At 39.4% G+C, this 27362-nt stretch overlaps 1 protein-coding gene across 8 annotated transcripts in view; it reads right to left on the minus strand.

The window, feature by feature from the left end:
- The window catches only part of ATXN7L1 (ataxin 7 like 1), a 119662-nt gene that overhangs the window by 32099 nt on the left and 60201 nt on the right, over positions 1-27362 (minus strand). For 5 of the 8 annotated variants that reach the window (XM_075741663.1, XM_075741689.1, XM_075741682.1 and 2 more), the window contains one exon: positions 4382-4604. In XM_075741663.1, coding sequence (XP_075597778.1) covers positions 4382-4604 — 223 coding nt within the window. Of the gene's footprint in view, positions 1-4381; positions 4605-10928; positions 11290-11356; positions 11538-21613; positions 21749-27362 lie in introns of those variants that run through there. The other 3 variants (XM_075741720.1, XM_010303553.2, XM_075741699.1) reach the window with 3 other exon arrangements.

Raw genomic sequence — 27362 nt, forward strand, 5'->3', positions numbered from 1 at the left:
GGCAAACAAGATTAAGGAGCAAATTTAGTTTTCACACATCCCTGGTTATACAGATACTGGAATACAGCTTCCAGTGTTGCTGAGCCGTGATTCAATACCAATACTGATGAATTAGAAAGGAACCAGAAGCAAGCTACGAAAATATCTGAGGGCTACACAAAGTGCTTGATCACGACAGGCTTCAAAAGCTCATTCGCTTTTTCAGATAAGATAACATTTCCTTCTGTTTTCTCATGTTCTTGGTCAGGCAGTTGGACTAGATGATCACTGTAGGTCCCTTCCAACTGAAATTATTCTATCCTATTCTATTCTATTCTATTCCAACAACTCCTTCAGCAGAACCTGCAACAAACTCCTGAAACAAGAGTGAATTTCCCTCCTGAGTATCTTGTAGCAATTTCTTTTTTAGTTCCAAGCCATTGCTTGTCACTGTCATTCCCAAGCAAGAAAAATAACTGTAATATGTCACAATACTCCTCATACATGTAGCTCCTTATTACCTCTGTTTTCCTTTCTTCAGGCTTTATAAAATTATTTTTCCTTGCTGTTATGTAATTTTGCTGGGGTTTGGGTGGGGTTTTTTTTTTGGTCACTCATAACTATATTCATTCTAAAATCTCAGCCACTTGTTCAAGTCTCTTCAAATTTGTGAGAAAAGAAATTCACCAACATTTAAAAAACATAAAACATTGTTCTATTCTACATTGCTGGGATTGCCTCTACAATGTCACAAAGTATTTGCAATTTAGTGGTTAGAATGTGTGGTCCAAGTTAACTTTGCTGACTTTTGGTTCCAATTCATTGCTGCATTAGGAATATCCTTAAACCTTGACTAGCTTCACTTTCTCAACCTCAGGACGAATAATTTCCTAACCCAAAGAAATAAAGAATAAGAGATGATTAAAAAAAAATCCTTTGAAAAGTGACATTATACATTTTAAATGATTACCCATAGGTATAACTTTGTGATCCTATTTCTGTTTACAGAAAGACTGTCAGTTTTCTACATGTTGATGAAACCCACATGATTTCGATCTCATTTTCTTCATTTTCAGAACTTCTGGCAGGAATGCCTAATCCTCATGGAGGGAGGTCAAGGAGACTTGCTTCAACTGGTGTCAGAGGGCTAGCTTACTTTAACACTTTACCCCAATTTTGCACTGCCTCAGGATCACGGATGGGTGGACATGAACACCCTGTAGCATCACAGACCTATATCCTCCAGGGCAGCGCTCAGAAGCTGTGCTGGGGCACAGCAAGGGAAGCGGCATTCTTTGGGCAGGTCAGCAGTGAAGGAGAGAGTTCCTGGCTGCAGGAATGCCTTTTATAAAGGGTAAGTATCTACAGTATTCTTATCAATTACGATCGCTTGTTCAATATTATTGTTTTTACTACCAATCATCTTACACTTTGCCTTTTTCTATTTTCTACCCTTTTGCTACTCCTCTTACCACCTCAACTGCAACCTTCAGAAGACGATGGTTTACATTTATCTTTATGCTCCAGCACTGCTCCAGTCTCTAAGCACTGCTGTATTAATAGCAACGATGTTAGAGAGATACAGGGGAAAAAAATCAGAGCTGACAGATATTTCTGGATGATGTATTCACAATAATCCTTCATATGCTAGCTACAAGAAGGGAAGTATTAAAACAGCGGCTACAAAAATGAAACAGTTCCAGATCTCTTTCATCTGATCATGCTTTTTAAAGCATTAGCCAAGGAGCAACCTGAACCTCTGCGGCACATCTTAGAACAACATAGAATGTGAAGAAGAGAAAGAGCAACTCTGTCAATGTTTAAGATGGTGACTCAAACAAAACTATGATGAATTAAACAATGAAAGAGTTGGGTCTACATGCAGGCAGGCATGACAGATAGATGTACTGGGCCATGCTGTTGCAGAGGCCACTGCTGAAATACTACTAGTAATTGTAACGGCTAAAATGGAAATGATATGCTGTATGAAAGAAACAGGCAAGCACAACAAAGGTTATTCCAGGTCTGGAAAGTAATCATTACAAGTGATACAATTCCTGAATTAAGCTAGTTTGGTAACTGTCTGGAAGAACCTATGTCAAGTGAACATTTGTGGTACGAGACTACAACGTAACACATGAAAGCACTGAATAACTGGAAGCTTCTGAGGATGATAAACCACAACACACTCGGATACATGATGAATCCTATTTGCATTTTTGAGACAAATGTATTTATGTCAATTGAGCGTTTCTTTCTAAAAGATAAGTGGGTGAAATTCTATGACTTGTAAAGACAGCTGAATGGAAGATATAATCTTATCTTAAAAAAGAATAAATTTATGATAATTTCTCCTTTAAGAAAATCAGACATGCTGAATATTTTCTAGAATTCTAAATAAAAATTATAATCCACTAATGGAATAGGAACAAACACTTTCTTCCATAACAGCTGTCAGTTCTCTATAACCTGTGATGATTATCAGACCGATTTTATTCTTTAACAAGTCATGTAATCGAAGGCACTTAACACCGAATTTTGAAAGACAATTTCATTGATCTCCACTTCAGACTGTTTGTGATTTGTTATGTGATGATTACAATATCTTTAACTACTATATGCCTCATTTTTCCCCACAATTGCAGTATTATCTCCCAGCAGAGCTGCAAGAATTGGGTAATTCATAGGTACAACCTCTGACATATTCATTGCCAAAGTATTAACAGAGCAGTACAGCAGTTTTAAATGGCTAAATCTACCTTGTTAATCATCAGTAAATGTTTGGGATGTTCCCAATAAAGGGAAAAGGGATTGGTGGAAATGCTCAGTTGTTTTGTTCCCTTCCAGCTTTTACTGACTGACAGAATGCCATCTGTTGCCAGAACGGAAGATATTGTTTACAGATTCAGTTAGTGTGCTGAAACGTGGATATGTAAGTTGCTGTCTGTAACACTATGATGAGAAACAGGTTTATAGCCAATAGTGTTAATAGTCTAAAGTCCCTTCTGATTTTCTTCTAATTAGACCTAAAAAAAAATAAAATCCTCTCTTGTATAAAACTCCTCTCCAACATTCCGAAGAAAAGATCACTATTCAGTTAGTAATATATTTTTAAATAGTAAATGAGGCACTTACACCTTAACCAGAAAAGCCTCTGTCTCATCTGTGTATGTAATCTAAACATCCAGATTTTCTGTTTTCAGAATTATATACCATAATTGTCCACGATGCTCATCATGCTTATAGAGATGGTGGGTTCAGATTTATAGGAAGATTACATTTTGATCAAGTTTGTTCCAGTGCAAGGTAAATTCTACAGCTAGGCAGAAGCTGCTCTCCTTGAAATCATAGCAACTAGTGAGTGTTTCAGGCAGAAAACACGAGCTATTACTTTAACATAATTATAGTTTATGCTTTGTCTCATGAGTGAATGGTTTGCATTAGATTATTTACTGCTTTAACGCAGTTGTGTCCAGAAACCCTACCTAAAATCATGACCACCTTATGCTAGATATTACATATAAAAGGGAAGGATCTTTACACAGTAAGTAGATAAAACTTAAGAAAAAGCAAGTCTTACTATCTCAAGTTTACAGACACAGAACTGAGGCCAAGGAGACTAAGGCATAACAGTAGCCTGTGCAGAACCAGGAACTGAACCCAGATTGTGAGTCCCCAACCTAGCAACATAATCACAAAGCACCTTTTCAGTAGATAACTAAAGACAAAACAGTTTCTTATGGGATAAAATAGTGACCCAGTTCTGGTCTCCTTTACATTTTTGCAACTCTGCTGCTGTCATCACAGTCACAGGAGGATGGGCCTGGCAGTCTCAAAGCCTATATGCATCTATATATATATGTCACAGTACATGATGTAAGACACCCCCAAAAGAGTGATTTTTGCAGTCACAATTTTCTTCTGTCTTCCTGTAAGGCACCAAACTATCAAAATACAGAATGAACTCCAACAGCAGCTGCTGTTGAAGATAAATGACTATAACCAGTAAGTTTTCGTGAACATCAATTAAGACAATATTAAGAACTCTGCAAAAATTATCCTACCATTTAAAAGCATCAGTTTTAAGGGCCGATACTGTAACAGAAGATGGACCTTAAAGATAGCAAACTGGGTCAGTATCTCACTTGCTATATGTATCTTAGAAAAGCAGACATTTGATGGAACATCAGAAAAGTAATCCAGTTCTTTTTCCTCTTCCTATATATATATATTTAATTTAAAAACATCCCAGTTTCCTCCCTTAGGAAATGTAGAGGCTTAAATTGTAAACTTAGATAAGATGAGAATATGGAATTTATTTTTTTTATGATTGTGAAATATATAGAGAGATACTTATTTTTTGAACACCAACATCTTCAGTAACTATTATTTTGGTACTTACCATGGTTTATCCCGTGATACTTTTGAAGGAAAGACTGTGTGCTGTTTGCTACTGGAGGTAAGTAGATTGTCTTTGGGCGTTTTGAATGGCTTTGAGTTGCTGCTGACAGGGTTATGGCCGCTGATACAGGATTTCGGTTTCATCTGTACTAGGGATGTCCTGGAATTGCAGGCTGGAGAAGCTGGAGAAGGGGAAGGTTTACACATTGAACCGTGTCTTCGTTCTGTAATGGAAAAACAAAAAACAAACTTTACTGCATTTCCTAGGCTAAAACAAAAAACAAACAAAAAAAGTAATCAGGGAAGAGGAAATTGTTCCTCTCTATGCTAGTTACATGATTTCATCAGTTCGAAGAACACCAGTTGATTACTGTTGTGAATGTAATCAAGCCAAATGATAATTAAACAAAATCAACTCCATGAAGTGCTCTGAAAAAATGTAAAAAATAGTAAAATAAATGTTAATAATCTACCAGAAAATTTCACCAAAAAATCTCAAACCATTTTTTTAAGCAATAAACTAGCATCTGTGCAAGGTACACTAGGTGTCCCAGCTCTTTCACGTAAATAAGAGAGTATGTAAGAACAGCTCAGATGACTCAGTGAAATATTCTCTGACGGACATGAGATTGCTTCTATAATGGTTTATGAAGAATTCATGTGACCTTGTTATTGGGCAGTTTACTTCATGACTATCTTGTTTCAAGTTTAATGGGAAGCTATAAGGAAAAACAACCAGACGACTGAAAAGTAGCAAAAGGTCCACTGCTCCCAGCCCTTCCAAAGAGGCAGGCTCTGCCTGGTTCGTACCTTGGAGATTATCTCTAAGCACCAATCTAAGTAAAAGCTTATTTTTTTCCACACAGAGCAAACGGCAAGTACAAAATAGCAAGAAGTTTATGTGTCAGTTACAAACATTGCACGTACAGGTCAGGCCCTTGTGTAAGGGGCCTGTTCACGCTCACACGGGAGACCTCGTAAGTACTGCAAAAAGCGAGGCCTTGCTGACCATGCAACACAACAGGCTTCAGGACAGACAGACTTCAGTAAAATTCTTTGGGTTTGGTTATTATTATTATTACTAAAATCTAAATGTCCTATCCCTGATATTGTTAAATAAAAAGATTTAAGAAGGTATTTGGCCATTCTTTACAAATTATATACTTCTTCAGGGGAGAAGTGCTAGCGCCTGGCCAGCCAGTTGCATGACACTGTGCTGCAAACAACTGGCTTGGTGCTGCGAACTTAAGGCCAACTACAAATTATCACAAGAGACAGGAGTGGATTTTTGCTGAGAGGTGCTATAAATCTTTAACAGTCCTGTCCCCCCATTTGCGGGAACACCCTTTCCCCAACCCCTTCACCCTGCAGCAGGCCAGCCCCGGTGCTCCCCAGCTGGAGGCAGCGGGTGGCACGGGCGAGGTGGGGAAGAGGAATTTTCCAGTCAGCAGGACCGTGCTCAGCCGCAGCTGACTCCGGCTTGCCAGCACCCTGGCACCACGAGCCTCCATGGCGGGGATCAGCCAGGTACCCCTGCTACTGACACAGTAATCAAACGTAGCAAGTGTAATGTAATTATAGACTGAGAACATCGGACAAGCTGGAGTTTCTCCTTCAACGCGCAGCAATTTTTCCTCCTCTAAAGCCTTCAGCACTTGAAGAATCCAAACGGGTGCTACTCTTTGAGCTTGCACAGCATCGCCCTGTCAGCCAAGAGCAGGTTAAGGAAGCAACAGTGACCTGCTGCTGTAAGGGAAGGTTTTGTATTTATATCATCAACCCTGCGCTCGCTAGTTTGATATTTCAAGGATAACTAAGAGAAATTTTCCCACAGAGAATCAAAACATGACAATTTGTCTGGCATCCTCACAAGTAAAAACTTGCCAGTAGCAGAAGGATTCATCCATGATTAATTTGGAATAGGCGAATACCTCAAGAACAAAGATAAATGCTTTAAAAAAAAGAAATTCCAAACTGTTTCTATTATATCTCCAATGACTAAATAAAGGCATTTTCTATTAAAGATCAAGCACTTCCATATCTTCATATTCACAGCTTTAATTACAGATGCTGTAATTCCTTCCAGATTCTCCTGCAACTGAAGAACAAAAGTCTTAATTTTTTTTAAAGTCTTTTTTTTTTTTTTTTTTCAATACAGAAAGTAGCTCTCCTGACACCCCAAATGCCACCTCTCCTTTCCCGGTTTTCGCCCCGCCACACCCCTCAGTGTGCAGCCTCTGCCTTTAAAAGTCCTTTGCAGGATGCAGTTAACGTACATTCATTTCACCTCACATTTGTGGTAACAACCGTGTAAGCTATGCATCTGCCTCTGAAATGCAGAGTTCTATTCACAGAGTATTTATTTTGTTAAAAAACAATTATTGTTTAAAGATTCACCAACCTTCTCAGCAACTGCTTAATTTAAATTAGCTTAATAAAAATCTGCAACTTTCCCATTAATTACTTGCGGACTGATGAAAAGGAACTGCTATGTAACCAATAAAACCAAGCTGTATACAAAATGAAACTTGGGAAAAAAAATGATTTCCATACACAAATTCTATAAACTCAGGATTAATTACTCTAGTCTTCACCATAGCTACTGGTTTTCTCCAGATCCACTGCCTTCTAATAAACTGTGTCTTTGATATCATCCCTATGGATATATTTGGAAGTGAAATACACTACTCTGTTATTAAAATTAATCTTCCGGACATTCAAGATACTGACCATCTAAAATTATATTTTAAAGTCATCTAAGTATCACATGCCACAACAAGTTATTTTTCTAAAAGTCTCTTTACACTGGATTTTTAATCAAGCTAAATGTTTGGTGCTTTTCCCTAGACAACTTCACAATTTATTAATTCCCAAGAGCAAACCAGTACATTAATTTTGGATTTTTTAGTATAACATCGAAAACAGTGGAAGAGGCATTGCTGTGATACGACAATATAATAAAGTGCATCCCACTATTTTAAATAAATTTTTAGTTACAAGATAGAGAAGGAAAAGATTACAAGATTAAGAAGGAAAAGATTACAAGATCACTGATTTTATCTGAGTGTGTCAGATTGGTAGACAGAAACAACTGCTATATTTGGCATTTCTTTTTACCTCCTCAAATGCCCCTCCTGCCCCAAAACATGGCTACAGAAAGTCTTCCATGTTTTAGACAGACTCTGATACATAATTGAAAATTATCAGCATTACCCAGCTTCTCTTGAAGCTTCTTAGAAGCAAAATGGAAACTATGACCACTGTAAAATCATACAGGAGGAAGAACGTAAATAGCCAGTGCTACATAACCATCAGTGTTCTCAGACACTGCTCGGACGGTTAAAATCTGCACGTTTACTCACATAAGCGAATGTCGCTTTAGTGTCAGCAGGAGAAGAGAGCAGCAACACCTTGCAGGTAGGGCCACAGTGGAGAGCTGGAAGAAAAACTCCCTCCAAGGGGGTAGAAAACCAGTTTTTGCTGGACAAGCATAGCTGCAGGAGGCTGGACTTGCTGAAAGTGTGAAACCTCATAGACAAATCTCGATGGTGGGGGCATAAATCGTAACTAAATATTGACATATTCCTTCTCAAGAACTATTAGGTTGCCTCTCACTTCCTCCTTCCTTACTATGTATGTGGTAGTGAGTAAGCTTTAGACATTGGTAATAAGTTTCAAGGAGAAATAATGGGAATATATGACAAAGCAAGAAGGCTGTCAAAATCACCTACTTAAACCAGGGTAGCAGTGCTCCTCTATTGAACTAAGTTTCCTGGTTACATCTGTTATTTAAACATTTACACTAATTTGTCTATTCATATTTTACATATATAGGAATTAAAATATAGAAATCTGCTATTATACAGCCTATATAATAAATTAATATGTGAATAAAAGACATTCACACATTAAATAGTTGTTACAAAATTAGATATTCACATACTAACACATTCAGGAGACAACCAGCCATCTGTGTAAAAATATCTACGCTTGTTTGCAGTTCATGTGTAGACAGATTAGATCTAGCAGGGCAGGTGAACTCGTACACGCACAACTGCCAACATGGCTGTCCCTGTTTACATGCAGAAATGGCACAGTCACTGGACATAAATGAACCTAAAGCAGAATGAGAATTTTTGCCCCTAAAAAATGAAAAAATCCTGTAAGACAACTCGAAAACCAGTTATCACTCATAAGATACTAACCTAAATCCTGACATGCATTTCAGTTTCTGCAGAAGCCTGCAATACTATGAATGTGTGCTCAAGTTTAAAATATGAAAGAGAACTTTTCCGATTCATTTAAATTCTTCCAAATGGATGTTTACACTCCACATAGATAACAACACATATTCTGTTTTGTTCCTAAATACCAGTTGCTGTCAAATCCAAGAGCAGAGAGAACAAAATCAAAGTTACAATCCTCTTTACCACATTAATCCTTCTGCAACCTCTCAGCTGTCTCAGCGCAGCCACTGCAGCAAGTGACAAGCAGCATGTGACTTCTGCTGTCAAACAGTTAATGTATTAATGACATTAATCTCAGAGGAAAGTTTAACACTCTCTCACTGAATTAACTGCACTTTCTCAAGAATCAATTTCAGATCAATATCTGTTATTTTTTTCTAGTTAGCGGCAAGAGTCTAAAAGCCTAACACTGCATATCGTCCTAACGCGCACTGCAAACTCTGCATCAGTAGCATTGCGAACGATCTTAAACTATTCCAGGAGATTCTCCACGTCCTATGGAAACATGGATATAGTCCAACTTTCTCAGCCAAATCTGAATTGTTTGTAGATGTGAAGTCCTTATGTTGTTGGAGACTTAACAGTCCCTGAATCTCCAGAGCTTCTCTCCCATGCCCTTGTACTCCGTTTCTAATCCTCCTTCCTGCATGCTACACAACGCAGCCCCCTACCTTTCCCCAGAACCTCTGCTGCAGCTGCCAAAGTCCTCTAGGTCTGCCTTTGAATCTGCAATTCCACTGGATCCTCTCTGACTGGTCACCAGGGAATACTAGCAGCTGTTTTGCAGGAAACGCCACATCTCCTTCTAATCATAAGCAAAAAAGCAAAGCAATAGAGAGGCAACACGAGCTCCAGAGCCACAAGCACAGTGTGTGGGGAAAAAGAGGCAAAACCACATTCTGAGTAGAAAGTATCTTCTTGAGTTTTTGCCTTGACTCTCTCACACAAGATCAAGCACTCAGCTCACAGCAAACCCGACAGACAACGACACAACAGTAGATATGTTGCCAGTAAAATACACCAACCATAGGTTTCCAGGTGGGCTGCAGTACTTTTGTACCCCGAAAGATCTTTATATGATCCTGAAATTGCAGATGTCTCTAATTTGGACTACAAACAAAAAACATTTCTTAGTATATCCCACCTACATCCATTCTTACCCAACACGCGCTACTTAAAATTGATCAAATCAAGTGAACAGTTTTTGCCCACAGTTAGCGTCTTCTCCATCAGTGAAACACAGAAGATTGCAAAGGAAAAAAGTCACGGAACAGTTTGAGCGTAGAGAAAGATATGTCTTTGGTCTTCAGTATTTTTTTGCAGGTAGTTGAAACAAAACAAAAAAAAATCCCTCTAACGTTGTCAGAAGAGAGACACTAGAACTTTGTCAGTACCCGTCATTTTGAAACATTAGTCTCGTTTAGCATGATCTGACTTCCTGCGTACAAGAGGCATAAAGCAAAAATCAATTCCAGGTTGACCCACGAATAACTCAGAGACCCAGTGTTACGGATTATAGCTTGGCATTACATTTGGTAAAAAACCCCAAAATATAATTGCTAAAACCCAGAAAGGTAAGAAAGTTATTTGCTAGCAGTAAACATTACAGAATAATAAAACTCCTTTTAAGCTTGTATTCATCACAACCCCTGAGTTCTTTTACTTAAAATAGCATGAACTAATTTATCCGACTGCCCCAACACAATATGAATACTGTTCGCAATTCCCCATTTACAATATTTAAGCAGATGGTAATGAAATTTAGTATCTCATCCACAACGTGATTCTGTTCCAGTACCGTATCACAGTCTTGTTGATGAAGATGTTACTTATGGTAACTCCATACACCACCTATGCGCAAATTACAGTTTTTCTATTTACAGTATATGCTGAGGTGTTTTGTTGCACAGACCTTTACTGTGCAAAGTTGAGCAATGTATATTTACAATTTCAGTAAATAGCAAGTGAAACCTGCCACCTTGTACTGATCCCAGTTCAAAGTTTGCAACTGTGCTTGGCATTAATTCTATTAAAACTAAACCAGAAAAAACCCCACACATGCCCGAAAAGCGACAGCCAGCAACCAGAAAACTGAACAACTAGACTGCTTGCAGAAATGTGTCATCCTGCAGTAACTGGTTCATAACAAGAGTTCACAAACACCTTGTAAGCACTTTCATTTTGCAGCCACAGTCTGACAAAACTGAACAAAACCCAGTACGTGAGGTTAAGCAAAAATAAACTTGGATTTGATGCTAGCAAACTACAGCATAACGTTGCAAGATTGAAGGATAACTTTACCAGCTTTTTTGACAAAACACTATTCCAAGTCCAGCTGAAAAAGTTTGGAAATAATATCCGCAAACCGTTCCACCCTTCTTGCGCTGCGCACTGGAAAGGAAACTGCACAGTCGGTTTCATTTTGATACTTCTTGTAAACTGACAAAGGAAATAAACTGCCAGCTCAAACCCCCAGACTGATCCGCTGCATAAAACGCAACTCGACAATTGCAAGCTTCATTCCAGGTCAAATGACATAATTGGGAAATTATCAAGTGCTAAAATAACCACCATTCTGCTGGTGTTTATTTACAATAAACGCAAGCTTCATTTTCTGACATAAACCTACTAAAACGATTCTCCATTTCACAAAGTCTACAAGTGAGTAGGATCAGCAAAATTATGCAAAACATCCTGCTAGAAGAAGAAATGTAAACTGAGCCACTTACAGAGAGGAGCAGGCTGCCAACTTAATCTGATTCTACGACGACTGTAAACATGTACTTTTGGAACGTGAAACGATTCACATTGCCACAGATGCCGTCAGAGAAACACAGCAACGTGATTAGGTATTCTGCACACGGTAAAAAAATCAGGCAGATGACCTGCTGCAGCAAATACCAGATCAGCGCTTGCACACACCAACTGTTTTGACTACAGGCACTTGTTAAGCACCAAGTTTCAGGTCCTACCAGTTGGACACCAGAACTGATCCTGTGCCAAGAACAACAAGCACAGAAAACGGCTGCTGCGGGTTTTTTTTTCCTTCTTTTTTTTTTTTTTTTTATAATTGTTGATACAATCAAGTAACTGCAGAAATGAACCAAAGTGCAAAATTAAAAGCAGCAAAAAACATATGTGTATATTTAGAGGAAGACACTGCATTTTTTTTTCTTTCTTGATTCAGGAAAGAGGGAGGGTGTTTGTGTTTGACACAGTAGGATGAAGCTGCTGTTTTCCTGAAAAATCTTCTATTTATGGGATAACTTGGCATTTGCCAAGGTAATTATAAGAGACAGGAGGAATAATCTCTAGAATATCACTAAATTACTCTTAAGTGGCCCAATCTCTTAAAAATGGCCAACTTCCATAAAAAGCCACACACTCAGCATTTCCCAGAACACTTCCAATTCCTCTTTGGTAGAAAGCGTAAAAAAAAAAGGTCAAATGGAACTCCAGCATGGAAAAAAAAATGCATCTAATAGTTCAATTAATTACACTAAATGTAAAAGGAAGCTGCTGGGTACTCGTCTGCTTCTTTTGCAAGGATTTTGACATCTAAAGACAAAGCTCCAACGTATCACTGAAGTATCTGAGAGACAGGAAAACAATGGAAGAGTGAATACCTTGCCCTGGTGACAATGTCAGTCTTCACATCACGGAGCTGGAAGACCTAGATTTAACTCTGGTGTTAAGGCCTTCTTCAGCTATAAAAGGGGATATTAATGATTTAGGGTACTAACTTGATTAAAAAGAGTTGGAGATTTAAGTAGGAATTCATCACTTCTTGTAATGACACAATTCCACACGTGTAATCACTATTTGCCACCTGACACAGTGCTACTGCAGAAAAAACGACAATTTTCTACTATGAGTCATACACGTTTCTTAGCTCAGCAAGGCCAAAAATCCCTGGGCAAAAAAGAAATAACAGAGCAAGCGAATCCCAGGTACACACTCTTTTGAGTGACACTCTACCAAAGAAAAACAAGGAGAGGTTATGCATGGAAATTTCCTGTTCTGCTGGAGGAGATGCTCTGGTAGTCCAACATGAAACTACTGAGATACAGAATCATAGAACGGTTTGGGTTGGAAAGGACCTCAAAGACCATCTTGTCTCAACCCCCCCGCCATGGGCAGGGACACTCTCCACTAGATCACATTGCCCAAAGCCTCATCCAACCTGGCCTTGAACACTTCCAGGGATGGAGCATCCACAACCTCTCTGGGCAACCTGTTCCAGTGCCTCACCACTCTAACAGTAAAGAATTTCTTTCTAATATCTAATCTAAATCAACCCTTCCATTACCCCTTGTCCTGTCACTACACTCCCTCATAAACAGTCCCTGACCATCTTTCCTGTAGGCCCCTTCAGATACTGGTAAGCTGCAGTTAGATCTCCCCGGAGCCTTCTCTTCTCCAGGCTGAACAAGCCCAACTCTCTCAGCTTGTCTTCATAGGAGAGGTGCTCCAGCCCTCTGATCATCTTCATGGCCCTCCTCTGGACTCGCTCCAACAGCTCCATGTCTCTCCTGTACTGGGGCCCCCAGAGCTGGACGCAGTACTCCAGGTGAGCAGAGTAGAGGGGCAGGATCCCCTCCCTCGACCTGCTGGTCACGCCTCTTTTGATGCAGCCCAGGACACGGTTGGCTTTCTGGGCTGCAAGCGCACACTGCTCGCTCATGTTGAGCTTTTCATCAATCAATACCCCCAAGTCCTTCTCAGGGTTGCTTTCAATCCATTCTCCACTCAGCCTGCAGCTGTGATGTGTCCTGACATGTCTGGCAGTGTTTGAGGTAAATACCATCTCACATCTCGTGTATGGTGCTTATACCACAAGGACAGCCCTCACCATCCTTTTGCACTGGTATCTTATTACCCACTGACCAGTGGTAATTGCATTTCTACCATTTTTGTTTCCAGAGTGAGCAAATGTATTATCAGCCCTAAACTTAGGGCCAGTACATCAGGTGAAATGTTAAAATATTTCTAGCAATCAAGCAACAGTACTTTCCTTCAAGCAAAGGTAAGCACGGCCAACAAATCAAAATTTTGTTGGTGATTTTATATGTGAAGAGAAATACTTTATTTGGCTATTTGTTGGATGGAAAAAAAAAAAGCACCTTTACATTTAACACAGAAAGATAACAAGTATAACAAGAGGAACAGCACTCTAGTTTACTAAATATACAAATTTAAAAGCAACCTCAGCTATTCATTCCTCTGAACACCCGACTCAAATAATTTTACTCCAGACACACTGTTGCAAATAGAGGAAAAATTAGTATTGCCATCCTCTCACACTTTGTATTGTATAACAGACCCGTATCCTCAGGCCTCAGGCAGATCCTTCACATTCAAGATCATCTGACAATACATATTTTTATTTATTTACTTATACTTATTAGATAAAATATTTCACTATCTCCAGCTTTAATGATATTTACAAAACAGTAACAAAAATGTAATTTATGTACATTGTTTCAGGAACTCATTGGATGTTTCCCCATATCTATCATAAAACTATTACAGAAAACTGGTACTTCTTTCTTACTTAATCCAAACAGATACACGGCATTTCTTTTTACAGATAAGAAGAGATAAGCCATAGAAGAGTGAGATGGGACTACTAAGGTAGATTGGCAAAAAACAATGCAGTACTATGACTCCGAGAAAACAAGCTATCGTTTTTATGAGACTTATGTTCTTGATCTGGTTTTGTGTATAATATGTCAGATTTTATTCAAGATAACACATCACCAGCTCATTTAATCATTCCTTAGAAGAAACTTGTACACAAATGGTAACTTTACTGAAATTAGCCCAGAATAATAGCTTTGCAGGGCTTGTATATAATCTATTGTTTAAACCTGGCTTTTTCAGTTCTCTTTGGGATCCAAAACCAGCATCTGGTGAAACAATATATTTCTTAACAAGCTGTTTTATAAGCAGAGAAACAATGAAAAATGTTTTTCTAAAAATCTGTGAGTTTGATCCCTAAATTTGCTCCATCTCTGTCACCCTGAGCTTCTCCGTCCCCCAGCACCTTCATCGTTTCATCCCATATCCATAGTCCTTTGCCCCCTGCAAGAAAGACAGGATAAGCTCTGTCTGGTCTGTAGGTACATGTGTGACAACTGTCAGTAGAAGCGTGCTACTGCCACATGAAATACTGTTCCCTGGGGGCACATTAATTAAGGTGTCTCTTCACAGTTGCTGATTTTCACAGGATTGCTGAAACTAGGTATTTTTTAAGCCAAATTGGCAGAGTTAAAAATTCTCAGACAAAACTGGTATAATCACATAAGCCTTATTGCTATTACTATCATTATTACCTCTATCATTATTATAATAATTATAATTTTTTAGGAAACTCAAGTTATATATGAAATTTTTTACTTGCTTTTCTGTGTTTGCCACTCCTCACGGGTATTCCCAGGCTTCAAATTAATCCCCTTGTAATATTCTGACATCTTTTGAAAATCCAGATAACCAAATAGATCTGCCCAACTAAGGCCACTGTTTTGTTTTGAAAATTGATTGGTCATATATTTAAGTTTCAAATCACTTTAGCAAACCCTGCTACAAAAGCAGTGTAACTGTCAGTGCAGAATATTTCCTCATTCCAGATGTTTTAGATAAATCAGCTCACTCATCTTTCAGGCACATTATTTGCCATAGATAATAAAATCTATTCTTCAGAATGCTGCAGGAATACCCACAAGTGATAACCCCCTAATACACAGCCTCCAGCAGAATAACTCCTGAAAAGGTCACGTGTTCATGTTTCCCTCACTATATACAATAGCTCTTGCAAACAAGAAACCAAACTCTCAACCTTCTACAGAACAAAACTGAACAGACGACACTGAAAGACATCCCCAAATGCAAAAGTGGATTTGTAGGGCATTTTTTATCTCTTCCTCCCCTTTAAAAAAATCTCTTTATTTCTGTATTTACCTACAATTTAAGATCTAAAAAGATAGCTTCTACTTTAACTTGCATCATTTATGACTTCTAACCGTGCAAACTAAAGAAACTCAGACCTAAGCGCACATGAATGAAATAGATGCAAATCAACCTCTGGGAGTTCAAGAGTCTCAGAGAATACTTTGTATTCTGCTTCTGAATGTACCTCTTAACCATACTTCACTGCAACAAACTTCACATATTACAAATTACTTGTTTTGGATAAACTATTTACCTTTTCATAATACTAATAGCTTTCCTATTGTTGCCCTGAATGGGAGACAACATTTTATGTCTACAATTTTAAATGTCTGTTCTACCTATATAAAAGATTTCTTTCAGATGGGCCTTTACTCAGTTTTTTTCAAGCTACTATATTAATCAATAATGAATTGAGACTTCAAAATTTGTTGAAGCATGGTCAGTGTTTCAGATGCTGTGCGAAGAAAGGTCACACAGGGATTATAGTGCAGATCTGAATTTAAGGCATTCCAAGTTTATTCACCAACTCATGTTGTCTCTGTCGTGTATTAACGTGGCAGGAATGGCACAGGGGAAAGAGATTATTTCCATTGCAACAACCTACCAAGGTACATGAACTCCACAGCGTGGCACAGCTGTGACAGCACAGCTGTCCCTCCTACCACTTCCAATGCCTTGAACAACCTGTCATCCAGTGCAGGTGGTTCCAACTTTCTATGCATCTTCTCAGAAGCACACCCAATCTGTATTTTAGAAAAACTTTTAGGAAAAAATAAATGTATAGACACTCACCAGCTGAAGACATAGGATATTTTTCCTATGAAGCACTCTAATTACTTTCTATAATAACTTATATAAGCTCATTGAGGAAAAAAAACCACTTCTCATTAAAACAAGGCATAGCTCAACTCAGAGCAATTCTTTGAGTTTTAACATGGACAGTATGCAAGCAAACCAAGAGCATTAGAAGTCCACCTTGCAAGCAAGTCCACACAAAGGAATCAGTTTTACCTGAAGACATTTAACTGTGAGATATGTAACAGGAGGTCTCTAGGAAAAGTGTGCAATAAACATCTTTCCAAGGTATCAAATGTTTGACACATACCAATTGGTTTTGATTTAAACCATCTGAGTCTATTGGAGCACAGGTAAAACATATTAGGATGATTATTTCCTACCAGGACTTAGCTGGCTTTTTATAGACCCAGAACCTGGCTTCATCCACGCTTGGTGTAACATGTCACTTCAGGTGGGAAGAACAAATAGTACATGTTTGTCAAGAGATGAGAGTAGCCTTTGGTCAGCCAAGAAATGATTACAGGGGGAGTAAGCTTGGAAGCTAACAGGAAGAAGAGAAAACAATTTTAAGACAAGGATTTCAAAGCGGGTTATTTTTAGAGTCAACACTCAATTATCCATGGTCAGATTATCTGTACCAGAGATGCAGAAACAAATCAGCTCCAGATAGCTCATTAGCCTAGGTGCAGCTCAGTGCAAGTGGTCCTATACTACACTTCTAGGGACGGCGTAGGTCCAGAAGTTATGCAACAGCTTTTTTTCAACATAAGACTGAGGTTTTTTTTTTTTTAATGTAAAGTGAAGCACTTCAGCTGTCTCTGTATGGCATATCCAAAAGCAAGGCATTGGGGAAAATGTCAAAGACTCCAGGTAAAGCCACCACCTTGCAGCATTACCCCCGTGCTGTGGGTCGCAAGAAGTTTTACCAACTCAGGCACAGCGTCAAGCCCGAGCTGGCTGTGTGCATTCCTGCCATACTGCGTCAGGGCTGTGTCCGCCTGGACACCTGGGAGCTGGGGAACTTGGTGCACACAAGCACAAGGTATTTGTGACAACACAGGAGCCAGGCACCAGCCAGCATGGCAAACACTAATAAACCCAAATACAGCTGGGATGGCCTCTGTGCAGAGGGACTGAGCTGTGAGATCACTTGAGATTATGATTTACAGTTAAGTCATTTAAAGCAGATATTCTAAATAAGGGAAAACTTTAAAAACAACTGCTTTCCTAACTGTAAGAAAAACACAGCAAGAGACAATACCAATCCAGCTTGAGCTGTTTTCCTGGTCACAATGTCAAAAGCATAATTGACAGTGAAATAAAAAGATACACAGGGAAGGAAATGTTAAAAATCCAACATTGTATTTCCTACCTGCCAATTGCTTCCTCTGAATCAGACTATCTGTGTTCATGCTGGAGGGCTGCAACCTTTCTCCATCTGTCAGGAGATAGCAAACTCCAGAAGAGACTTGATGCTCTTTAGACTCTTCTGGAAGTTGTCCTTCCTCATCAAACTGATGCTGCTACAGTTGAAAGAAATCCTACCGTTTAGTAATAACAAGAGATACTTCTAAATTGGAGGAGTTTGAGATTCAGTTTATTTTTTTCCAGCAATGGGAGTCACTTGACCAAAGAGGCAGGGAAAGGACAACAAGCAGGATACTGGCATGAAAAATCTCAGCTATAATCAGCTGACTCCAGCTTGATTACAGAGGAGGAACTAAACTCTCTATTTGGCAAATGGATCACAGAGCAAGTCTTTTCTAAAGCTTTTTGCTGAGTCTGCCAGTTGGTAGCCAGACAGTACAGCAGATTTAACCAGCAATGGCTAACAAGTGAACCAAAACTAACCATACCTGAGCTTTCACCTCTGGGATTTGCCTACTGTATCTAAATACTGAGGGGAAAAAGGTTTATTCACACTGTGTAGCAGAGAACTGCTCAAGTAGTTTCAAATGATAGCAAGAAATAGAGGGTCACAGAGCGTAGGACAAGCTAGAGGAAGAGTGTTACCTATCCCACCAGAACATCACTGTAACACTTGCAAAAATCTGCAGGTCCTAAATCTATAACCTTACTGCCTCTCCTTTCCTTCTCCCTAGTCCCAAATGCCTTGACCTTCCAGGTTGCTTAAAGTCTGAAAAACAAGTAATTCAAGAAAAACAATAGTTCAAAACCAAAATTCACTATGATAGATATTACTTATCAGAGAACTCTGGCAGTTTTTATTATTATTATTTCTCCTTACATTTCAGATCCCTAAATGCCTACTGCCTAAAAGGTAATAGCAGTGCAAGTTACAGGCGGTTTATCATCTTTACTGTTTTACCTTAGGATATGAAATTTATTCTCGGTATTAGGGACTAACATATTTTGGAAGGTGCAACATTCAGACAACAGAAACAGAAAATGTATCTTCTGCTGTACAGTTTTTGCAGGTTTCCTGTACAGTATTTATCTTGGGATACATACTAATGAGGACATCAGCAGAAGGACTAGAAGGGAAAGGACTCAATTACTGTAAACAATTGGGAGAAAACAACTGTTAAACATTCAACAAATCACATTGCCAGAAGGTTTAAAAGTTTTCACCTCTTATTTACTGTAACAAGATTAGGTCAACACTCCCCTCCTCCCCCCTAAGCCCCATCAAACTAGGAAAGGCTATAAATGCAAAACCACTGCAACTACCTCACTGCCCTGCTCAAAGTCTCAATTGCTGTAAGGTTTCAGGAAAGATATTCAAGGTGTTTCCCCTTCCGGGGGCTGCTGCCACTGCAAATTTCAGCCTGTAGCTTCCAGGTAAATTAGCTGTGTATCTGTCAAGCACATACATGCAAAACCGCATTTACATAAATTTCTACTCCATTACTGCTCCCCCCCCCAAGCTATCAATACTAGCCAGGAACTCGATTAGCAACAGACTGTGAAACTTTCAGAGAACTTCAGAGGTGGCAAAGGACAGTGAAACTTTATGGCCTGAAGGCCCCAGAACACAGTGGCTGGCATCAGGCCTTGCGTGTTATGGCTACAGTTGTACCGTGGATCAGAGATACAATTTCTACATCTGCTCTTCCTCCCTTTCAAAACATTTCTGGCTCATCTTTGGCATCAACCTAGTATTAATACACAGCTGCGTTACAGTGTAGAAATAGAGACTGGGCACGTTGTATAACATAACCTTGAGTCTTTCAGCAACTGCTTCCTAGAATAGGCTGCTCTCATCCTGCAAGTACAGCCTGTATTGCTGCCTCCAGATGTAGCCTTGTAGATGCAGTATATTGAAATAGGCTTGCTGAACCCACTCTCACAAGCAATCTGGATTCATCATGTATCAGGGACCTCTCTCTTTTTAATAATTTTATGCCAATTCACACAACACAAATCTTACATACTCCTCCTCCCTCCTGGTTAACTGTAAAATTATTAATACTGTAGTGATATGGACTACTTTTGTATGACTTCTGTCTTCCTCTTCATAATTACCTGTCAAAATCTGTTACATAGCAAGTTTAAAACAAACTATTCTATGCTGGTTTTGTATTTTAATTAACTATAAAACAATACTAGTCAAATACCCCAGGACATTTCTAGCTTTACAGAAATCAGAGCTCATTTAACAGCCATCATATTTCACAGATTTAGACTGATACCACTTACATCAGATGATGCTGGTGTCAGGTAAACAAGTTGGTTTTCTTTTTTTCCCCTGAAAACTCTAATGACATTTTCTAATGTCATTTAGATTTCAAGGTTATAACCATTCAAAAAATAATGTAATGGAGATGCTGAACTTCAAATTTTTCACCTTCTGAGTTCATTAGTACAAATAGACGCAGGCTGTAATCCATGCACACAGCAACTAATTCAGCTGTAATTCATACTACAGCAGAGCAGAGGTAAAGCGGTAATGCCAACATTAAACCTGATACTATATAGCCCTTAAATCTTGCAGGTAATCCTTCTCTTTCCAAGAACTTCACACTGAGAGAAATCAGATATATTTAAAGAATAAATCAGTATCATGAAAGCACTCACTTTTAATTTAAGCTTATACATCTAGAACCATATCAAAGCTTCCAAAAGCAAATGCTCAGCAATTGCCTTGTTCTTTACTTAAAAAGCACTACAGAATATATATAAAGGAGTCCATAAAAAAAGTTGACAGCCACTACTTCAAGAGTCAGCCACTTCCCATTATAGTGGCACATTGTGTTTAAACTGCTTTGGTACCACTGTCATGTTATTAATCAAATTAAAAACCTCTATGAATTACATATTTCTAAAACACTACCTATTACAAATGTAATCAGACACCGTTTGCGCTATTTTTTTTAACCACATTGTCACATGTGGAATATATGTGGCAGAACAAAACATAGAGCATACAAATACATACTATACATAAGGGAGAAATCACGGTAACTTCTATGCATATGTATGAGTCTAGCCACGTTTCTAGTTACCTGCCTCTGTTCTTCTTTAACCCTTCTGAATCGGCTGCAAACGTTAACAGACCTTAGTGTCTGCTCACACGTTCAAAATTTGTGCAGTAATTTGTATAGACTTGTGCAAATACAAATCACAAACTATATTAGATTCCAAGACTGCAAGCAACACAAGCTATCATATTTGCACAACGACATGCTGATATAGTTGGGAAAAAAAATTAATCACAGTACAGATAAGCAAGGGTCAAAGTTCTGGTCATGCTTAAAGTTTCAGTATTGGCACTTCCTGATCTGAGTCTAAAATATTCTTAATTAAATCTATTTTGTCCTTCTATGCTAAAGTAATGAACTACTATCGTGGCCCCCACCCTCCTCCCATGTATCTACTTCTGATTTGCTCACTTACATTATTATAAACATTGGGTCGGTTTTAAAAGGTCTCCAGTCCACAGCAAGCATTACCACAATTAGTCACCCAGGCCAGAGCTGTGCTCAGCTCAGGGCTGCACCAAGCTCAGGCCAGGAGAAACCTCCTGGCGTGGGAGTGGTAAAGGTACCCTTCCACCCTTCTAACGTCTCAGCTAGTTTGGAGACTGCAAGAGCTGCTGACAACCCTTAGATACATGCCACCTCCCTCCACGTTACACCGGTATCTAAAACGGCGGATGTTTCTCTCCAACAACAGCTGCGTCTTACAACCTCGTGCGGCTCCTACAACAGGTTTCTCACACCGCTCATCCTCAGTGGCAACAAATCAACCCAGGGCCTTTAGCGACCCGGACTCACATTCAGACCCCGCTGCAACAACCCCATCAGCGGCGCCTTCCCCTGGTCTGCTGACAGGATCCCCTACAGAGACTCGGAGCCCACCTTCGGCGGAGGCCGAGGCCGCCCTGCCGGCTGCGGGGCCGCCCGGCGCGGTGAGCGGCGGGGAGGCTGCCGGGAGAGGGCCGGGAGCTCCCCCTCCCGGGGCCGCCGCCCGCCGGCAGCGCCGAGCCGCGCTCCGTAAACAAGAGACACAGTCACTGACGCATGCTCCCGGGGGGCGGTAATTTTTTTTTTTTTTTTTTTTAAAACCTTCTCTATTCAAAGCGATGAGCAAAAAGCTCAGGATTGGACCAGTAAATGCAAAAGAGTTCACGGTGAAAACCCTGTTTCATTTATCACTCAAGTATCCCGAAAAGTCGTCCGACTCCTAATTTAGTGGAGGAAGGCTTACAGAGAGCAAGTCCTTCAGGAAAGGAGCCCGTAGTACCACAGCTTCAGCCACCTCCAGTGAGGTTACACGCCCTGTCCACCTCTCCCAGGCTCTAGCACTTGCCAAACTCCACGGAATAATGCATGGTAACCAGGAATTAAAAATTAAGGTTCTGAGGATCTGATTATCTTTGATTTTTACACACTGGTGTTCAAGTGGATCCAGAATTAAGATCCCGTTACAGTCAGCTGCTGGATAAACACTAAACACTTTATCACCTATTTTTCTTCTTACAAGTACTCTGTACTCACAGGTATGCAGATATCAGAGCTATGGAGTCACCACCCAAAATAAAAAGCTACATCAACAAGCTGAGCTTTGCTGCAGCACAGCTCTGCGTCTTAAAGCATCCCCCTGCCAAACCCTCACCCAGCTGACCACTGCTGGAAACGATGGGTTCCTGGTAACTGGAAATACTTCCTTTGGCACAACTGGCAAGATCTGGAATGCAAGTATGTTTAATGTTTACCCAATGCCATTACAAGTAATCTGTTTCAACCACATTTAAAAGGGCAGCCCCTTGGTTCTGCCCACACACATGCAACTCCTCTTGCAGTCAAATAGTTGTTGGCTTGTCCACTAAAACCAGCCAAACCCATCAATTTGCAGCAGACCAGCATGGGACCCCAGTTTAAATGCAAATTTATTCTCGCGGCTGTGTCCAACATGAAACACATCGACAAATGCAAGCTCACATCTTAAGGTACTTACAAATGTCTTAGGATTAAATTCTATGTATTTGCACATGTGTGTGGAGCAGTGTTCCCCAGGAAATTAAGCTGAAAGATGTTCTCTGGAGTGCTGTGTTCCCTGGTTGTGCACCCTCCCCAACTCTGCGGGGATCCCAGTGGGAAGTGGGAATGGCCCCAATTTATTCAAGTTTCTTTCTTAATCACAGAATCAGCTGCCTGAGGCCTTGGAAGAAGAGAGAAAGTGGACGGGGAGTATGAAAACACAGAGCCAGCCTTCTCAAAGATTAGCCATGGTAAGTAAGCTCTTCAGCAGGCACTGCAGGTCCTTCAGCAGTTTCAATAGGGCAAAAGACAGAACTGGATTCAAGACATCCTGACCCACTTGACCCAAAATGGAGCCCAGAAATTTAGCCAACAGATCTTTGAAGGTGCATGACCTGTTGGTTTGGGGTGGGGGTGTTATTTATTTATTTTTAATTTAATTTAAACATGTAGCTTGAAGTAAAAAATAAAAGATTATATGTTTGAGGCATGAACCTACCTAAGCAAAATAACCTTGAATGCTTTGGGGATTTCTGTGTAGGAAAGCATTCACTGCAGGTATACATGCCTCGCAGAAGAGGCAATCACTGAAGCCAAGGAATAATGAAACAAAATAAAACACAGGAGGAGAAATAAGCAGAAGAGAAACAAGTAATAGGAATAGAAATAATAGGTAAGTAATATCAACATGTAAATAAGACAACATATAGTTAAGTAGAAAGTTTGAAACTGATTGGAAAAAAAACCCAGCAAAAATATAAAAAGCTCCAGCAAAGCTGAGAAATTGAACACTGAAAGAAACTATGGGTTGTGTTGCATACCTCCATCATTTCATGGCTAGGATGTTAGACATTGGTAATACTGATTTGCACATTTCAGGTTCATGCCTGTGAAGCAGCTGTCAAAGCATGCTGTAACACGTAATCCCAGGGATCCACAGGACAGCAAGGTTGCTGCAAAGCAAGTGGCGATTTCTGCCTCAGGTAAGCAGGTGATAAAGGTCATTTCACAGGTCCTGAATGGCCAGGAGGTCATTGCATGGTTCTGAATGTTTAAAATATAACACAGGGTCATGTTAAGGAAGGGTTAACTTCCACGTAGAAACAAAACCACGCACCAGACTTTGGGGGGGATGCATAGTAACCATGCAAACAACCTAGCAGAAGTGGAAAAAAAAAAGAGGTAATATGGGGGGGGATAAAAGGGATGTTTTCTGAAAAGGATCACTCTCTTTGCTCATCTCACAGGCTTTAATTAAGTGGCTAAGAAATAAGGAGCAGCCAAGAGTCATTCTTTTGTAACCTGCTTTTTTGAGGCTGTAAATGTGGCTCTGGTAATAGTAGTACGACACAAAAACATTAAGGAGACTGCCTATTTACCAGTGCTTGGATATAGACATTAACTTGCCTGATGTCAGCATGAAGTTAAGAATATCAGGGTGTTTTGAAGACTGTCTTGAAAACATCTAACCTCTGTATTTAGTTTTGGACTGATGAAGCCTGGGTTTGTCTCTATTGAAAAAAAAAGCAATATGCCATCAGCACTTTATAACAACTTTTTTGTGCTGTGCATCAGAAGACTATTCCCATAGAATTTTCAATAGGAGGCCCCAAATTTAAATATTAAGTGCTTTCTTGATGGACACTGGCACTATCATACAGCTTGCACATTGAAGCTACTTGAACCTGGGAACATTTCTTAGTACCCAGTACATGGAGACTGCCTAGTCTGGAATGAATTCTGGGACTAAAACTTTAAAATGCAAAACCAGGAGTCCAATCTGTTGGGAGTACACGTTTCTTGCTAAAGCTGTGCGGGCCTAAAATAGTGCCAAAATTAATTTTGTTTCCTCATGCTGCTAGGTAGGTGAACATGCAAGGTTTTTTTTCCCAACCTAGAAACAAGGCTACAGCTTCAGCAATTCAGCACCAGCAAAAACAACAGAACAGACTTCAGGCAAAAAATTTAACCTGACACAGAAACAAAACACCAGCACACATATTTGAGTGGCAGCTGTATGAAGTGTTTAGGGTTTTTCTGTAACTGTATATTAATCTCACTCTGACCCCAAATCAGGTTTTTTATGTTTTGGTGCCATGGATATTTCAGAACCAAAGGACAGAAGAGGAGTGTTGGAGAAATGCAAGTCAGAGAGCACTTGGGAAACACAAAGTTGTACTGATTTTGCCTGCACAGATTATTTCAGAAGAATCCCTAAAACTCTAGCAGATTGTTTCTGCAGACGGCTGGTAGAAACTACCAACAGGTATCTTTTCTAAACCATATTTAGAAGACAACAGGAGAGGGGACCCAAATTTCTATGAATTCCAAGTATATTGATTCAACAACTCCAACAGATCAAGCATCCAATCCATTTTCAGAAACACACTCTACGAAGCTGTGTTTTGGCCTGTAAAACACTCCTGCTACTCTTCAAGCATCACAGACCTTCATAAACAAATCAAACAACTGTTGTTGTACTGAGGAAAAGCACAAAACCTCAACTAACAAGTGGTGCTTGAGTGATTCTCAGTTATGCTTACGTTACCCTATATATCAGACTGATGCCTCAGCAGTCCCATATTTTCACAGCAGCTCCTCCAGAAAGGCCATGGCATTCCAGCTTCTTGTTTAATCTCTTGGAAACGAGAAGGCAGAAAAGTGATGAATGCAGGTTTAACTGAAGAGTGCCTCAGTCCTGCACAGTTCCCTCCTAAATCCATAAATTAGACTATTATTTTTGGGAAATCCTAGAAGGCCTCAGATAATATCCATACCTTGAGATACTCCCTTTTTTCCTGCCTGCCCTATCCATGTATCTGAGGTGTGTCTTGACTGTCATCAGTCTTTGCATGAGGTTTGCCCCATCCTTCCCATGCAGAGACATTACACACACAGTTTTCTCCCTTTTCATTCTTCATCCAGGCCAAGAAGCTGTTGCCCATTTAGATGTCAATATGCGTACAAGTGACATTTTTAAAACAGCTTCAAATACTGTAGCAGCGTAAGAAAAGACAACCTACCATCTGCTTTCTTAGGAAAAAAGTCATGTTTTCAGAAAGTGCTTATTTAATGTCTAGCACAGGTTTTCTTTCTTGTTCATGATCCCTAGGGGTTCCTTAGAGACAAGTTTCTCATTAAAAATAAAGTATTGTAACAACAAAATTAAGATTTTTTTTTCCCCGTTTTGAGTTGAACACAGTTTTCTTGCTATAAAACTTCTAAATTGCGTAAGCAAGTTGAAGTACCAAGAAGTGATCACACTGTCTTTCCAAAACCTTAACTACAGTTATACAATCACATGAAAACCGGTCCTTGTTCTCAATTGCTTATAAATGATGATATCAAACACTTGGGCACCTAACCAGTGCCATGGAGTTCAGCAGCAGGTGCAGCATCGTGCTTACAAGATTCTAGGATAACCAAATTGGTTAATGTGGCCTTTAACGACTTAGAGCAAAGGCATATTTGTTGCTTGATGTGTGTTGGTATCTCTTACTGATTTAATTAAACTAATAATAAAGGGTTTATTTCAATTAGTTTCTTAGTCTCTCATTAGAATCAGTGATTTAGATTTAAGTGAAATTCACATAATTTTCACATCCTGTGGGTATAAACGTTTTGATAGTACTGCAAAAATATACTGCAAGTTGCACAGAAATTGATTGAAACCATCAAAGAGTATTAAACTGCTTGCTGACGTGTACCTCAACACTGACTTACGAAAAATAGTCTGGAGTGGATTTATCTGACCATACAAAAATACACTCAGAAAACACATTTTAAAGTCACCTGAATGCATGGAAGGAATACAGGTTCTATTACTACATTTTTAATTCCTGAATCACACATCACAGCTTTTTTCCATTATTTGCTCTGCAACTACATGTATGGCCTCAGACTTCCAGAATTTTTTTCCACATAATGGATATTATAAAAATCTACTTTTAAGATTCAAAAATATTAAAAAAAAAATTAAACATAAAAATTTCCTTACTTATTTTGTTCTGGTATCCAGCCTTTGAAAAACTGTAACATCCTTGCAGTCTCATTAAATACATTTGCTCAGATAATGTACAATAAAAGCAATCCCCAAGTAAAATTCACAAAGTTTTTGCAGAAACTTGTATTCAATCTGTTATCCTGAACTCAGTGCTGTGGAAGGCAGTATTCTGGATATGCAGTCCAGCAGTCCTCACCATTTTTTCCCCATTTAATTCTCATTTTCTATAATTTACAACTTTTACTTTAATCCTATTCAGTCAGAATATGTGGAGTTTTAGACTTGTCCTTCTAGAATTTCTGTAGTTTTTGACAATATTAATGGGCTTACTCCACACATTAAAACTTACTCCCTACCACATCCTCCCTTTAGGGCTGTGAATTCCTGTTAGAGATGGAGCTTGCCTTTTTGGGGAAAGAAAATAGCACATTGCCACCAATTTTTAGATATCTCAACAGTCTGTAGACACCAATTACCAAAAAAATACTCAAATCTGAACAGGCATAGCCCAGAAAAATACCACTTTAAGATTAATTCAAA

Source organism: Balearica regulorum, chromosome 1 (genome assembly GCF_011004875.1).
Source record: "Balearica regulorum gibbericeps isolate bBalReg1 chromosome 1, bBalReg1.pri, whole genome shotgun sequence".
In the NCBI taxonomy this organism is placed as follows: domain Eukaryota; kingdom Metazoa; phylum Chordata; class Aves; order Gruiformes; family Gruidae; genus Balearica; species Balearica regulorum.